A 16677-nucleotide genomic window follows, 5' to 3' on the forward strand; every position below is an offset into this window, starting at 1 on the left:
AGGCTTTTGGGGCAGAGGGAGTGGACAGGAGAACAAGACTCGGGAGGATAAGTCTGTCAATGGCAATTAGTTATGGCGACCTCCAAGGGTTGCTACACAGAGGCACTGAGGCAGGCAATGGCAAACAACCCTCCTTCCTCAGCCCTAACTGGATCAAGGCGGCTCGGCAGTGCTGATGTTGTTGGACCTATCGGCAGCGTTCGATATGGTCGACCATCGGCTTCTGGCGCGCCGCCTTGCCGACGCAGGGATTCAGGGGTGGCCTTGCAATGGTTTTCCTCTTTCCTTGACGGTCGGGGACAAAGGGTGGCGATTGGGGAGGAACTGTCCCGGAGACACACGCTTGATTGCGGGGTGCCTCAAGGGGCGGTGCTCTCCCCGATGTTATTTAACATCTACATGCGCCCCCTTGCCCAGATTGCCCGAAGGTACGGGCTCGGGTGTCACCAATATGCTGATGACACCCAGCTCTATCTGCTTATGGATGGCCGGCCCGCCTGCGCCCCAGAAAATTTGGACCGAGCGTTACAGGCAGTGGCTAGGTGGTTTAGGCTGAGCGGGCTGAAGCTGAATCCGGCGAAGACAGAGGTCCTGTGCCTTGGTCGCTGCGGCCCGGGAAGGGAAATCCCCCTGCCAGTTTTTGACGGCGCGCCACTAACAGCGTCGGGCAGGGTTAAGAGCCTGGGGGTGCTGTTGGAGCCTTCACTGACAATGGAGGCCCAGATAGCAGCCACTGCCAAGTCCGCGTTTTTTTCACCTTCGGCGGGCGAAGCAGTTGGCCCCCTTCCTGGAACGTGACGACCTGGCAACAGTGATTCATGCTACGGTCACCTCGAGGTTAGACTACTGTAATGCCCGCTACATGGGGCTACCCTTGTGCCGGACCCGGAAACTGCAGTTGGTGCAGAACGCTGCTGCCCGGCTGTTATTAGGGCTCCCAAGACGGGAGCACATTCGGCCGGGGCTCCGGGATCTGCACTGGCTGCCAGTAATATTCCGAGTCCGGTACAAGGTGTTGGTTATTACCTTTAAAGCCCTATATGGCCTAGGACCTGTCTACCTTAGGGACCGTCTTTCCCCACACGTTCCCCAGAGAGTACTACGCTCGGGTTCACAAAACCTGTTGATAGTCCCCGGGCCAAAGGAGGCCCGTCTAAAATCCACCAGGGATCGGGCCTTCTCAGTAACGGCACCTTATTGGTGGAACCAGCTGCCGGAGGAGGTGCGGGCCCTGCGGGACCTAGGGCAGTTCCGCAGGGCCTGTAAGACAGCCCTCTTCCGGCAGGCCTATAATACTGACTGACAAGGAAATCTTTTGGATGGAACAAAATGCATCTGTAGACCGCCGGTTTTTATCTATCTTGCTTTTATTAATTTATGGTTTTAATTTTACTTGTAAGTGTTTTAAATTGTAGTATTTGTATTATCATGTTGTAAGCCGCCCTGAGACACTTCGGTGCGAAGGGCGGGGTATAAATCCCAATATAAATAATAAATAAATAAATAACTTGGATGGCTCAGGCAAGCCTGATTTCATCAGATCTCAGGAGCTATGCAGGGTCGGCCCTGGCTTATGCTTGGATGGGAGACCTCCAAGGGTTGCTACGCAGAGGCAGGCAATGGCAAACCACCTCTGTTCCTCTGCCCTGACCTGGATGGCCCAGGCTAGCCTGATTTCATCAGATCTCAGGAGCTATGCAGGGTTGGCCCTGGCTTATGCTTGGATGGGAGACCTCCAAGAGACAGACAACGGCAAAGCACCTCTGATCCTTCCTTGCCTTGAAAACCCTAAGGGATCCCTGTAAGCCGACTGCGGCTTTGGAGCACTTTTCAACACCGCCAACAAGATGTCACTTGCTGCCGATGCTCACGGGCTCGCTGGGGGAGTGTGGTGCTTGAATCCGGCTGACTCTCCTGACTTCTCATTGCAGGTCCTACATAGGCAGCCAGCATGATCCAAGCTGGGTGGATTGTTTTCGGTGTTCTAGCGGTCTTGGCAGTTGTTGTTATCGTAACACAAAGCCGACATTGTCATGACTATTCTGGAGAAGGTAGGTATGGCTGCCATGTTCCTATGGGCAGCTGGTGAGGGATGCGGGGAGGTGGGGAGTGAGCTTACGGGGCGCTGGAAGTTACTCTGCCCATTTCAGCAACATGCCCACGTGACTTCCAGTGTGATCTGGAAGTGATGTAGGCACATTGGGGAGACGCTCTGGTTTGGGGACAAAAACTCTATGGTAGGGTTAGACATGACTTCTCTTATGTTCTTATGTCTGGGGCAGCGATGCTCTGTCTTCTTGGGTTTTTGGGGGGGGGAAAGGAGGCAGTCAACTGTGGGAGGGCTTCTGGAGTCCTGCCCCCCCCTGGTGGACCTCCTGATGGCACCTGGATATTGGCCACTGTGTGACCCAGAGTGTTGGGCTGGATGGGCCTTTGGCCTGATCCAACATGGCTTCTCTTATGTCTGTGGCAGTGATGCTCTGTATTCTTGGGTTTTTTTTGGGGGAAAGGAGGCAGTCAACTGTGGGAGGGCTTCTGGAGTCCTGCCCCCCCCCCGGTGGACCTCCTGATGGCACCTGGATATTGGCCACTGTGTGACCCAGAGTGTTGGGCTGGATGGGCCTTTGGCCTGATCCAACATGGCTTCTCTTATGTCTGTGGCAGTGATGCTCTGTATTCTTGATGCTTGAGGGGTGGCAGTGGGAGGGCTTCTGGAGTCCTGGCCCCCCTTGTGGACCTCCTGATGGCACCTGGATTTTGGCCCCTGTGTGACACATTGCGTTGGACTGGATGGGCCATTGGCCTGATCCAACATGGCTTCTCTTAGGTTCCCTCTGAGTTAGTGTGAGCTAGCTCATTTTTTTTAGCCTCTGGCTCACACATTTTTGTCTTAGCTCAGGAAAAAAAGACCGCAGAGCCAGCTCATCGATGCAGCAGCTCACAACTTTTAATGCCAGTAGCTCACAAAGTAGAATTTTTGCTCACAAGACCCCACTGGGACTAATGTCGACCAGTTCTCCCCCCCCCCCCCCATCTCAGTACTCTCTGGGGCACATATGGGGAGAGACGGTCCCTAAGGTAAGCTTTGGAACCCGTGCGAAAGCCAGTTCCTCGCACATTACAATACAACGCTACTTTGCAGCTTGCACAATTGGATCCCCCGCATTGAAGACAGCCCGAGAAAGTGTGAGGATGAGGCCCATGCGCTGGCTCTTTCCCCTCCCCCCCCCAAGATTCGGAAAAGAGGTGGCTCGGCCTCGCTCCCGGGCTGCCTCTCTGTTATTCTCCTGCAGGAAAAGCAGCCCGAGACTGAGGACGAGGCCCTGCGCCTGTTCTTTCCCCCCACCCGAGATTTGGGTGGAGGAAAGAGACCGCACTGGGCCACCCGCTCCCCACCATTTAAAGACCCCCACTGATCAGCTGATCGACAGGGGTCTTTAAATTGGGGGGGGGAAGCAGATCGGCTATTTCTGCCTGGGGGAGAAGGGGCAGAAGCAACTCCACCTCTCCCCCCCTCTTTTAAAGGGCAGGGACGGGGGTGCGGGTGGGGCGGCCGAAACCCCAGCGCCACCCCTTCCCTACCGGCTCTGCCAAGAAAGAAGAGCTCAGTGCTTTCTCCCTAACCCTCCCTCTGTTGGATCTTAAAAAATGTGTCTTTCTTTCTCTGCGTTTCAGGGAGATCACGTTCCAGAAGGAACAGAGAAGAGGGACTTCTGTGGAGGGAAGACAGATATTGCATTGCAGGAGAACGGCATTCTTTGCAGATGACGTCATGGAAATAGAAATGCAGCACACCTCCTGGCATCCTTGGGGAGTTGCTTTATTGTTGACCAGGGATTCGTTCTCAGCGGCCGCCCGTTTCTTTGGCACGTTACTCCCCGAGGCTGCTGGCTGTTCATTGCTTTCAAGTCGGGTTCAGAATATTTAAGAAATGCAAAGCTCTGTCTGTGATTATTCCCTTCGGCGTGATACGTTCCCAATGTAAACGCTATCGGACAACTAATAAATGCTCTCAAGTGGGCAGCCACGGCCGGCCCTTCCACTAGGCAAACTAGGGGGTCGCCTAGGGTGCCGGCGGGGTGGGGGTGCCGGCAGGGTGGGGGTGCCGAATTTGGCCCTCCCCCTCCCCATGCCATAGACAAAACTCTAGTTTGCCTCTTCCCCCACCCATCCGCTTGGGATGGCTGGATCTCTAGCCTATCTCCTCCCCGCTGATTCCCTTTCTCCTCCCCCCCACCCCGCCTCCTCCCCGTCCCTTCTCAACCTCTTCTTGCCTGCCCCGCCCCCTTCCTACCACTTCCCTTCGTCCTCCCCACCGCCCCGCCTCCCCCCAACCCTTCTTGTCCTCTGCTTGCCTGTCCCACCTCCTCCCCATCGATTCCCTTCGTCCTCCAGCCCACCCCACCTCCTCCCCATCCTCCGCTCGCCCGTCCTGCCTCTTCCTCGCTGATTCGCGGGTTTACTCACAAGTAGGCGCGGCCGTGGGTCTACTCGCAAGTAAGCCGCAGGCCCCGGGGACTCAGGGGTGAGGGCGGAGCTGTGCTGCCTCGGGCGCCAGAAGGGCTCAGGCCGGCCCTGTGGGCAGCGATGTTGTTTTTCCATCTGTTAAAAACACCATCATTATTCTGTATGCTAACTGACGGCCCGCCCTCTGTATGTATGACTCTTTTTCTATTTCCATTCCATTGTATCTGAAGCAGTGTGGTTGCACACGAAAGCTCATACCTTAAATAAAACTGTGTTGGTCTTAAAGGTGCCGACTGGACTCAAACTTTGTTCCGATCGATACTGTTAGAACTACAAGAAGAACTATTGTTCCCATAAGAACGTAAGAGAAGCCATGTTGGATCAGGCCAATGGCCCATCCATCCCAACACTCTGTGTCACATAAGAGAAGCCCTGTTGGATCAGGCCAATGGCCCATCCAGTCCAACACTCTGTGTCACATAAGAGAAGCCATGTTGGATCAGGCCAATGGCCCATCCAGTCCAACACTCTGTGTCACATAAGAGAAGCCATGTTGGATCATGCCAATGGCCCATCCAGTCCAACACTCTGTGTCACATAAGAACATAAGAGAAGCCATGTTGGATCAGGCCAATGGCCCATCCAGTCCAACACTCTGTGTCACAGAAGAACATAAGAGAAGCCGTGTTGGATCAGGCCAATGGCCCATCCAGTCCAACACTCTGTGTCACATAAGAACATAAGAGAAGCCATGTTGGATCAGGCCAATGGCCCATCCAGTCCAACACTCTGTGTCACATAAGAACATAAGAGAAGCCATGTTGAATCAGGCCAGTGGCCCATCCAGTCCAGCACTCTGTGTCACATAAGAACATAAGAGAAGCCATGTTGGATCAGGCCAGTGGCCCATCCAGTCCAACGTTTCTCCAAGCTAAAGAGCCCCAAGCATTTTAACCTTTCTTCATAGGGAAAGTGTTCCAACCCTTTAGTCATTCTAGTTGCCCTTTTCTGGACTTTTTCCAGTGCTTTTTCCCACCAAACCATCGTGGGTACACATGGGCCGAACGATGTGTAATTTATGCGCAAATGCTGAAAGTCTCTCCAAACTGTTCACAGAAGTCTTCCGGTTCTGTCACTCCCAACAATTCTTAGAGATATGTTGTCAAAGGCTTTCATGGCCAGAGTTCAGTAGTTGTTGTAGATTTTCTGGACTATATGGCCATGGTCTTGGCACAGTAGTACCCAGGCCTCAGATTCAGCAGGAGCTCACGGAAGTGCAGCTCCTGAACCTTTCTGAGGGTTCCCCCTCTTCCTCCCCCCCACCTACCTTGTCCATTGAATAGTAGGTGCAGCTCCATCACAGTCCCTGGATTAGGAGAGCGGGCAGCCAGGCAGCCACCAGGGGCTTTGCCACGCCCCCAGCAGCCCTCATTAACTCCTGGAGAAGCCTGTGACACCCTTTCTCCACTTCTTCTGTGATTTTGGGTGGTGGGTGGCTTGCTGGTCTTTTGACTATGGGGGGTAGCAGCCAAGGAGAGCCCCAGGTGAGTGAGGCCGACTTGGGATGGCTGGATCTCTAGCCAGCCCAAGTAGGCCTTGCTCACCCGGGGCTCTCCTTTCTTGCGTTGGGTTGCTTTTGGCTGGTGGGGGTGGTGGCATGTTAAGGAGTTATGCTAATGAGCTCCACCATCTATTTTTCTACAAAATGACCTCTGGTAGTACCTGACATTTAGGCAGCAGCTGTGACCGGCATTCTCAGAGGTATAACACAGAAAGCGTGTTATATCTGTGAGGATGCCAGTCACAGCCGCCGGCGAAATGTCAGGTACTACTATGCCAAGACCATGGCCACACAGCCCAGGAAATCTACAACAAAGTTCATAGAGCTCTTTCAGTTCCATAGCAACAAATGTACCTTCTTTTGTTCAACCGGAGAATCCAACTTGGTTCACACCATAAGTTTCTTTTAACATAGCAAGGCCTCAGATTCAGCAGGAGCTCACAGGAGCACAGCTCCTGAACCTTTCTGAGGGTTCCCCCCCTTCCTCCCCCCCACCTACCTTGTCCATTGAATAGTAGGTGCAGCTGCATAACAAGCCCTGGATTAGGAGAGCGGGCAGCCAGCCAGCCACCAGGGGCTTTGCCACACCCCCAGCAGCCCTCATTAACCCCGGAGAAGCTCACACTACCCTTTCTCCACTTCTCCTGTGATTTTGGGTGGTGGGTGGCTTGCTGGTCTTTTGACTGTGGGGGGTAGCAGCCAAGGAGAGCCCCAAGTGAGTGAGGCCGACTTGGGATGGTTGGATCTCTAGCCAGCCCAAGCAGGCCTCGCTTGCCCGGGGCTCTCCTTTCTTGCATCGGGTTGCTTTTGACTGGGGGCAGCAGCATATGCTAATAAGTTATGCTAATGAGCTCCACCGCCTATTTTTCTACAAAACAACCTCTGAACATAGCTGATTCAAAATGCCAGCTATCAGCTTGGTATTGAAGCAGAGGGCTCTCACAGCAGCTGCCCTTTCAAGTACAGAGGCTCAGAGCAGCCTACAATCTCCTTTCCCTTCCTCCCCCACAACAGACACCCTGTGAGGTGGGTGGGGCTGGAGAGGGCTCTCACAGCAGCTGCCCTTTCAAGGACAGAGGCTCAGAGCGGCCTACAATCTCCTTTCCCTTCCTCCCCCACAACAGACACCCTGTGAGGTGGGTGGGGCTGGAGAGGGCTCTCACAGCAGCTGCCCTTTCAAGGACAGAGGCTCAGAGCGGCCTACAATCTCCTTTCCCTTCCTCCCCCACAACAGACACCCTGTGAGGTGGGTGGGGCTGGAGAGGGCTCTCACAGCAGCTGCCCTTTCAAGGACAACCTCTGCCAGAGTTATGGCTGACCCAAGGCCATTCCAGCAGCTGCAAGTGGAGGAGTGGGGAATCAAACCCAGTTCTCCCAGATAAGAGTCCACGCACTTAACCACGACACCAAGCTGGCTCTCCTTAACCACTACACCAAACTGGAGATTTCCCAGAATTACAGCTGATCTCTGTACTACAGAGACCAGTTCCCCTGGAGAAAATGGCTGCTTTGGAGAGCAGACACTATGGAATTACACCCCACTGGGGTTCCCTTTCTGCCCAAGCTCCGCCCTCCCCAGGTTTCAACCTAAAAAACTCCAGCAGTTTCCCAACCCAAAATTGACGAGTGTACAAAGAAAAAGGGATTGGATTTATATCCCGCCCTTCACTCAGAATCTCAAGAGCGGCTTACAATCTCCTTCCCCTCCCCACAACAGACACCCCGTGGTGTAGGTTGGGCTGAGAGAGCTCTCCCAGAACTGCTCTTAAGAGAACAGCTTCGAGAGAACTGTGACCCAAGGTCATTCCAGCATGTGCATATTCAAAGTAGGGTTGCAAAGTCCAATTCAAGAAATATCTGAGGTCTTTGGGGGTGGAGCCAGGAGATGTTGGGGATGGAGCCAGGATCAAGGTTGTGACAAGCATAATTGAACTCCAAAGAGAGTTCTGGTCATCACATTTAAAGGGACCGCACACCTTTTAAATGCCTTCCTTCCATTGGAAATAGCAGCCCCATGGCGCAGAGTGGTAAAGCAGCAATACTCCAGTACTGTGATCTGAACTCTCTGCTCACGACCTAAGTTCTATCCCAGCAAAAGCTGGATTCAGGTAGCCAGCCCAAGGTTGACTCAGCCTTCCATCCCTCCGAGGTCGGTAAAATGAGTCCCCAGCTTCCTGGGGGGGAAGTGTAGATGACTGGGGAAGGCAATGGCAAACCACCCCGTCAAAAGTCTGCTGTGAAAACGTTGTGAAAGCAACAGCACCCCAGAGTCGGAAACGACTGGTGCTGGCACAGGGGACCTTTCCTTTCCTCCATTGGAAATAATGAAGGATAGGGACATCTTCTTTGGGGGCCCCTGGTCCAATCCTTTTGAAACTTGGAGGGTATTTTGGGGAGAGGCACTGAATGCTATGCGGAAAATTTGGTGCCTCTAACTCAAAAAAACAGCCCCCTCCAGAGCCCCAGATACCAGTGGATCAATTCTCCATTATGCCCTATGGGAACTGGTCTGCATAGGGAATAATGGGGCTCCCAGCAGGCATTTCCCTCCCCACCCCCCACTTTCTGATGACCCTGAAGCGAGGGGGAGGGCCTCCAAACCGGGGGATCCCCTGCCCCCACCTGGGCATTTGCAGCTCTTATTCAAAGGGTGAATAAATATAGAACACTCTGAGAGGGGTTTAACTTATGCATGTAATACTAAAACAATTTTTATACTCAACAATATTTTTATAATGTTCTCTCTTGGTTTGTGGAGCTACACGAAGTCCCAAGAAATTCCAAAATGGATACGACTGCTTCCCAAACCAGGTGTGGCTGCAAACGGACTGCGCTTCTGTCCTCTTCAGAGTTTCCTTCTTCAGGCAGCTCACCAAAAGGGTAAATTATTTACTTTACTTTATTCGATTTATATCCCGCCCTACCCCACCGAGGTGGGCTCAGGGCGGCTTACAACAATAAAAGCTAACAAAGGTCGATTTAAATACAATTAAAATTATACAATAAAATACATAAAAGCCTAAAAATACATAAAACTCACATCGATATACACTATGCTACTATTCCTTAATCAGTCCTTCAAATTTCCAATATTCAGTAATCTGATGTTTAAGATTTAATATTCAGGCATTCTGCTCACAGTTAATTATATGCCAACCGGAAGAGGGTTGTTTTACAGGCCCTGCGGAACTGTTCAAGGTTCCGCAGGGCCCTCACCTCCTCCGGGAGCTGATTCCACCAACAGGGAGCTGCAATCGAGAAGGCCCTGTCCCTGGTCGCTTTCAGACGGGCCTCCTTTGGCCCAGGGATTATAAGGAGGTTCTGAGACCCCGACCTCAGCACTCTCTGGGGGACATGTGGGGAGAGACGGTCCCTAAGGTAGGCAGGTCCCAGACCATAAAGGGCTTTAAAGGTCATAACCAGCACCTTGTACCGAACTCGGTATGTTATCGGCAGCCAGTGCAGTCCCCGAAGCCCCGGCTGGATTTGCTGTGCTCACTCAGATCCCAGTCTGACATTCTAACTGTAAACCACACTGGATTTCAATTCCACTTCTGGGGCTCCTGCAGCTATCTCACCTTGGAATTCCCTCAGTTATCGGCCATCAAGTTTCTTCTGAGCGTCTGAAAACATCTGGGAACACGTTTTTAGATGATTAACTGGCTCTTGCAGTTTTGTTTTGCTTTTTAAAATCTGCGAATGCCCTCCTATTCACACAAGAGGTTTGCAGGTTAATCTCCGTTTCATATGAATACTTCCTCTGTCATCTCCAAAAGCACTCCCTTCAGAAAACACTACATTTCAATGGCACTAAGAATACTGTACAGCTTTTGTGGTGGTAGCTACAAGCATAGACAGCTTCCAGAGGGGATTGGATGAACATCTGGAGCAGAGGTCCGTCAGTGGCTATTAGCCGTAAGGTACACATGGAACACTTCTTCACCCAAAAGAAGTCCTTCTTCACCCAACGAATGAATAACACATGGAATTCACTGCCACAGGAAGTGGTGGCAGCTACAAGCATAGACAGCTTCAAGAGGGGATTGGATCAACATATGAAGCAGAGGTCCATCAGTGGCTTTTAGTCACAGTGTATTGTTGGAACTCTCTGTCTGGGGCAGTGATGCTCTGTATTTTTGGTGCTTGGGGAGGCAACAGTGGGAGGGCTTCTAGTGTCCTGGCCCCACTGGTGGACCTTCCTGATGGTACCTGGGGTTTTGGCCACTGTGTCACAGAGTGTTGGACTGGATGGGCCACTGGCCTGATCCAACATGGCTTCTCTTATGTTCTTAAAACTTTGTCTGGGGCAGTGATGTTCTATATTCTTGCTGCTTGCAGACCAGCAGTGGGAGGGCTTGTGGAGTTCTGGCCCTGCTGGTGGACCTCCTGATGGCACCTGAGTTTTGGTCACTGTGACACAGTTTTGGACTGGAAGGGCCACTGGCCTGATGCAAAATGGCTTCTCTCATATCTGAGGCAATGATGCTCTGTCTTCTTGATGCTTGGGGGCAACAGTTCCAGGCCTGACAGACAGGTAATCAACATGTCATCAACTGTTCCTTCAGGGGCAGAGTCGATCACTCACTTGGCAGCACTCTGTGGCATGCCTGATACACCCTTCGCCTTCTCACTGCAGGACAAAACCAGAGAGAAAAGCCTTAAAAATAAGAATGGTTTTGACTAGGGATGGCCAAACTTGCTTAATGCAAGAGCCACATAAAATAAATGTCAGATGTTTGAGAGCCAGGAGGGAGGGAGGGAGGAAGGAAAGAAGGAAATAGGTTGGGGATGGAGAGGTGGAAAGAAAGCAGTTGAGTGGGCGTCAATGTGGCACATGAGGTTCAATGTGGCCAAGTGCAAAGTAATGCACATTGGGGGCAAGAATCCCAGCTACAAATTCAAGTTGATGGGGTGTGAACTGGCAGAGACTGACCAAGAGAGAGATCTTGGGGTCGTGGTAGATAACGCACTGAAAATGTCAAGACAGTGTGCGATTGCAATAAAAAAAGGCCAACGCCATGCTGGGAATTATTAGGAAGGGAACTGAAAACAAATCAGCCAGTATCATAATGCCCCTGTATAAATCGATGGTGTGGTCTCGTTTGGAATACTGTGTACAATTCTGGTAACTGCACCTCAAAAAGGATATTATAGCATTGGAAAAAGTACAGAAAAGGGCAACTAGAATGATTAAAGGTTTGGAACACTTTCCCTATGAAGAAAGGTTAAAACGCTTGGGGCTCTTTAGCTTGGAGAAACGTCAATTGCGAGGTGACATGATAGAGGTTTACAAGATTATGCATGGGATGGAGAAAGTAGAGAAAGAAGTCCTTTTCTCCCTTTCTCACAATACCAAAACTCGTGGGCATTCGATGAAATTGCTGAGCAGTTGGGTTAGAACGGATAAAAGGAAGTCCTTCTTCACCCAAAGGGTGATTAACATGTGGAATTCACTGCCACAGGAGGTGGCGGCGGCTACAAGCATAGCCAGCTTTAAGAGGGGGTTAGATAAAAATATGGAGCAGAGGTCCATCAGCGGCTATTAGCCACAGTATATATATGTGTGTGTGTTTGTATATGTATGTATGTATGTGTGTGTGTGTGTATATATATATATATACATACACAAACACACACACACACACACATATATTGGCCACTGTGTGACACAGAGTGTTGGACTGGATGGGCCTTTGGCCTGATCCAACAGGGCTTCTCTTATGTTCTTATGTGACACAGAGTGTTGGACTGGATGGGCCATTGGCCTGATCCAACAGGGCTTCTCTTGTGTTCTTATGTGACACAGAGTGTTGGACTGGTTGGGCCATTGGCCTGATCCAACATGGCTTCTCTTATGTTCTTATGTGACACAGAGTGTTGGACTGGATGGGCCACTGGCCTGATCCAACATGGCTTTTCTTATGTTCTTATGTGACACAGAGTGTTGGACTGGATGGGCCACTGGCCTGATCCAACAGGGCTTCTCTTGCGTTCTTATGTGACACAGAGTGTTGGACTGAATGGCCCATTGGCCTGATCCAACATGGCTTCTCTTATGTTCTTAACCAATTTTAAATGCGTTCTCCAAGCTGCCAGCTGGCTTGGCTTGGAGGAGTGATTTAAAGAGAGAAATGTCTTCTGCAAGCCAGCCAATGGGGCAGTGGGGGCTTAGAGAGCCTCCTAATATGTGTGAAATAGCCACATGTGGCTCCTGAGCCACAATTTGGCCACCCCCTGGTTTTGACAATGGAACCGAATGCTTTTGGGATAGGTATCTCTCTTACACTGGAAGTCTTCAAAACAGATCCAGGTGGGCAGCTGTGTTGGTCTGAAGCAATGGAACAAAGTCCAGTAGCACCTTTAAAACCAACAAAGTTTTATTCAGAAGGCGAGCTTTTTGTGTGCATGCACACTTCATCAGACGATGAAAGGGGGTACAGTGAGCAGAGCTACTCATAGCTGGTGGTCAGTTGGTTAAGCATGCAAAATAGCAACAAGTCGGAATCTATGCCAAAATAGTACAGTTAACAAGTAGAGAGAACAACCAGTTTGGTTTAGAGACCATTTGTCGTGTTGGACAACAGCAAAGTTGATAAACGTGTCCATTTAATCCAGCCTCAAGGAGCTATAGAGCTATAGAGCAATTAACAGACTCTACATTTATTGCCCGTGACACTCTCACCATCCGTCTTCATTTCTGACATGTTTATTGACTTTGCTGTTGTCCAATACGACGGACGGTCTCTAAACCAAACTGGTTGTTCTCTCAACTTGTTATTTCTAGGCCGATCCAGGTGGGCAGCTGGGTCGGTCTGAAGCAATAGAACAAAGTAGGAGTCCCGTAGCACCTATCAGGCCCCCGAGCAAACCAAAAGTAGGTCTGCAACTTTCAGATACACACCTGAACAAGACCTGAACAGCACACTCAAGATTGCTACAGCAGACATTGTCTCCAGTTTTTGATGCAATAATTCAGAGCAAGAGGTGTCAGTTATCATACACAATATTGCAAGAACGCTAATACTTTATGCATGTTTTATTTTAAGCTTAAAAAAAATGTGTTTGTCTGTGTCTGCTACCTGGCATTACATTTCACGACACACATGGCCTGGCCCTCATAACGAATGAGTTTGACACCCCTGGTTTAACCCTTAATTAACCCTACTTGCTAGCAATAGGGCAATTTCTTTTGTGGGGGGAAGGAGGAAGGACAAAACCAAGAAGCCAGTGACAGTAACATGTTCTCCATAAATGCCTCTCACCAAAGGAGATGTACACACCAGCGGAAGTATTTACAAGGTACTCACAACAGTAGAAGAGGATCCAAAGTGCCAACGGAGCAGCCACAACCACAAGGATCAACCAGAACAACCACATCATGGATACTGCTGAAATGGGGGGGGGGGGGGGGAGAACAAAATAAGAACATAAGAACATAAGAGAAGCCATGTTGGATCAGGCCAACGGCCCATCAAGTCCAACACTCTGTGTCACACAGTGGCAAAAAATGTTATATACACACATACACTGTGGCTAATAGCCACTGGTGGACCTGTGCTCCATACACTGTGGCTAATAGCCACTGATGGACCTGTGCTCCATATTTTTATCTAAACCCCTCTTGAAGGTGGCTATACTTGTGGCCGCCACCACCTCCTGTGGCAGTGAATTCCACATGTTAATCACCCTTTGGGTGAAGAAGTACTTCCTTTTATCCGTCTTAACCTGTCTGCTCAGCAATTTCATCGAATGCCCACGAGTTCTTGTATTGTGAGAAAGGGAGAAAAGTACTTCTTTCTCTACTTTCTCCATTCCATGCATTATCTTGTAAACCTCTATCATGTCACCCCGCAGTCGACGTTTCTCCAAGCTAAAGAGTCCCAAGCGTTTCAACCTTTCTTCATAGGGAAAGTGCTCCAGCCCTTTAATCATTCTAGTTGCCCTTCTCTGCACCTTCTCTAAAGCTATAATATCCTTTTTGAGGTGCGGCGACCAGAACTGCACACAGTACTCCAAATGAGACCGCACCATCGATTTATACAGGGGCATTATGATACTGGCTGATTTGTTTTCAATTCCCTTCCTAATAATTCCCAGCATGGCATTGGCCTTTTTTATTGCAAACGCACACTGTCTTGACACTTTCAGTGAGTTATCTATCATGACCCCAAGATCTCTCTCTTGATCAGTCTCTGCCAGTTCACACCCCATCAACTTGTATTTGTAGCTGGGATTCTTAGCCCCAATGTGCATTACTTTGCACTTGGCCACATTGAACCGCATCTGCCACGTTGACGCCCACTCACCCAGCCTCAACAGATCCCTTTGGAGTTCCTCACAATCCTCTCTGGTTCCTCTCATTAATTTGTAATGAGCTCCAAAGAAGAAGAGGAAGAAGAAGACTGCAGATTTATACCTCGCTCTTCTCTCTGAATCTGTCTCAGACCGGCCTACAATCTCCTTTATCTCCTTCCCCCAAAACAGACATCCTGTGAGGTGGGTGGGGCTGAGAGAGCCCTCCCAGAAGCTGCCCTTTCAAGGACAACACCCACAAGAGCTATGGCTGACCCAAGGCCATTCCAGCAGCTGCAAGTGGAGGAATGGAGGAGTCTCAGAGCTGTTTAGAAGAAGAAGACATTGGATTTATATTCCACCCTCCACCCTGAATCAGAGTCTCAGAGTGGCTCACAATCTCCTTTATCTTCCGTCCCCACAACAAACACCCTGTGAGGTGGGTGGGGCTGAGAGGGTTCTCACAGCAGCTGCCTTTTCAAGGACAGAGGCTCTGAGCGGCCTACAATCTCCTTTCCCTTCCTCCCCCACAACAGACACCCTGTGAGGTGGGTGGGGCTGAGAGGGCTCTCCCAGCAGCTGCCCTTTCAAGGACAGAGGTTCAGAGTGGCCTACAATCTCCTTTCCCTTCCTCCCCTACAACAGACACCCTGTGAGGTGGGTGGGGCTGGAGAGGGCTCTCACAGCAGCTGCCCTTTCAAGGACAGAGGCTCAGAGTGGCCTACCATCTCCTTTCCCTTCCTCCCCCACAACAGACACTGTGTGAGGTGGGTGGGGCTGAGAGGGCTCTCACAGCAGCTGCCCTTTCAAGGACAGAGGCTCAGAGTGGCCTACAATCTCCTTTCACTTCCTCCCCCACAACAGACACTGTGTGAGGTGGGTGGGGCTGAGAGGGCTCTCACAGCAGCTGCCCTTTCAAGGACAGAGGCACACAGCGGCCTACAATCTCCTTTCCCTTCCTCCCCCACAACAGACACCCTGTGAGGTGGGTGGGGCTGAGAGGGCTCTCACAGCAGCTGCCCTTTCAAGGACAGAGGCTCAGAGCGGCCTACAATCTCCTTTCACTTCCTCCCCCACAACAGACACCCTGTGAGGTGGGTGGGGCTGGAGAGGGCTCTCACAGCAGCTGCCCTTTCAAGGACAGAGGCTCAGAGTTGCCTACAATCTCCTTTCCCTTCCTCCCTCACAACAGACACCCTGTGAGGTGGGGGGGGGCTGAGAGGGCTCTCACAGCAGCTGCCCTTTCAAGGACAGAGGCTCAGAGCGGCCTACAATCTCCTTTCCCTTCCTCCCCCACAACAGACACCCTGTGAGGTGGGTGGGGCTGAGAGGGCTCTCACAGCAGCTGCGCTTTCAAGGAAAGAGGCTCAGAGCGGCCTACAATCTCCTTTCCCTTCCTCCCCCACAACAGACACCCTGTGAGGTGGGTGGGGCTGAGAGGGCTCTCACAGCAGCTGCCCTTTCAAGGACAGAGGCTCAGAGCGGCCTACAATCTCCTTTCCCTTCCTCCCCCACAACAGACACCCTGTGAGGTGAGTGGGGCTGAGAGGGCTCTCACAGCAGCTGCCCTTTCAAGGACAGAGGCTCAGAGCGGCCTACAATCTCCTTTCCCTTCCTCCCCCACAACAGACACCCTGTGAGGTGGGTGGGGCTGAGAGGGCTCTCACAGCAGCTGCCCTTTCAAGGACAATCTCTGCCAAAGCTATGGCTGACCCAGGGCCACGCCAGCAGGTGCAAGTGGAGGAGTGGGGAATCAAATCCGGTTCTCCCAGATAAGAGTCTGCACACCTAACCACTACACCAAACTGGCGCTCCCATTCAGTAGGGGAGGCCTGTGTGTGTTCGAAAGGCAGAGCGGCCACAGAATCAGGTAAGCATAAATTGGGGAGAGGGGGGAAGAGCCACCTCAGAAATGTCAGGTGACCTTTTTAATACATTCTGAGGACAATAAAGCTATACCGGGGTCATTTCGTAGAAAAAGAGGCGCCAGAGCTCATTAGCACAACTCATTTGCATAGGCCACACACCCCCTGACATCACCGGAAGGTGGACTTAATTCCATCAGCTCCACACCTACCTTAAAATGCTTCTTGAATTAGAATTGACATAATAAAGCCTCACTCCCATCATACTTTTAAAATTACTTTCTCTTGTGTGGTCGCAGTGGCGTAATGAAGATTTCCGTTTGTCTGCTTGATAAGTTTTGGTTATTTCCCCATTTGTTTTTTTTTTGCGTGTGTGGGGGAAATATTAGAAAGTTTGCAGCAAAGTTCTCACCAGGGGTGGGCGTTGAACAACAGAGCCCAGAAACAAGAATTTGGGAAGGGGGGGGAGTTAAGAAAGAAAGAACGCAATAA

General features: G+C 51.0%; 2 protein-coding genes across 3 annotated transcripts in view; one reads left to right on the forward strand and one right to left on the reverse strand.

Annotated features, from left to right (window-relative positions):
• LOC132571081 (zinc finger protein 91-like) overlaps positions 1-16677 on the forward strand; it is a 336113-nt gene that overhangs the window by 18359 nt on the left and 301077 nt on the right. The gene's annotated exons all lie outside the window — the stretch shown is intronic.
• LOC132570948 (class I histocompatibility antigen, F10 alpha chain-like) overlaps positions 10606-16677 on the reverse strand; it is a 72014-nt gene continuing 65942 nt past the window's right edge. Inside the window, exon 5 of the mRNA XM_060237582.1 lies at positions 10606-10658. Within this exon, the coding sequence (XP_060093565.1) occupies positions 10606-10658 (53 nt within the window). The remainder of the gene's footprint in view (positions 10659-16677) is intronic.

This window comes from Heteronotia binoei, chromosome 5, assembly GCF_032191835.1.
Source record: "Heteronotia binoei isolate CCM8104 ecotype False Entrance Well chromosome 5, APGP_CSIRO_Hbin_v1, whole genome shotgun sequence".
Lineage (NCBI taxonomy): Eukaryota > Metazoa > Chordata > Lepidosauria > Squamata > Gekkonidae > Heteronotia > Heteronotia binoei.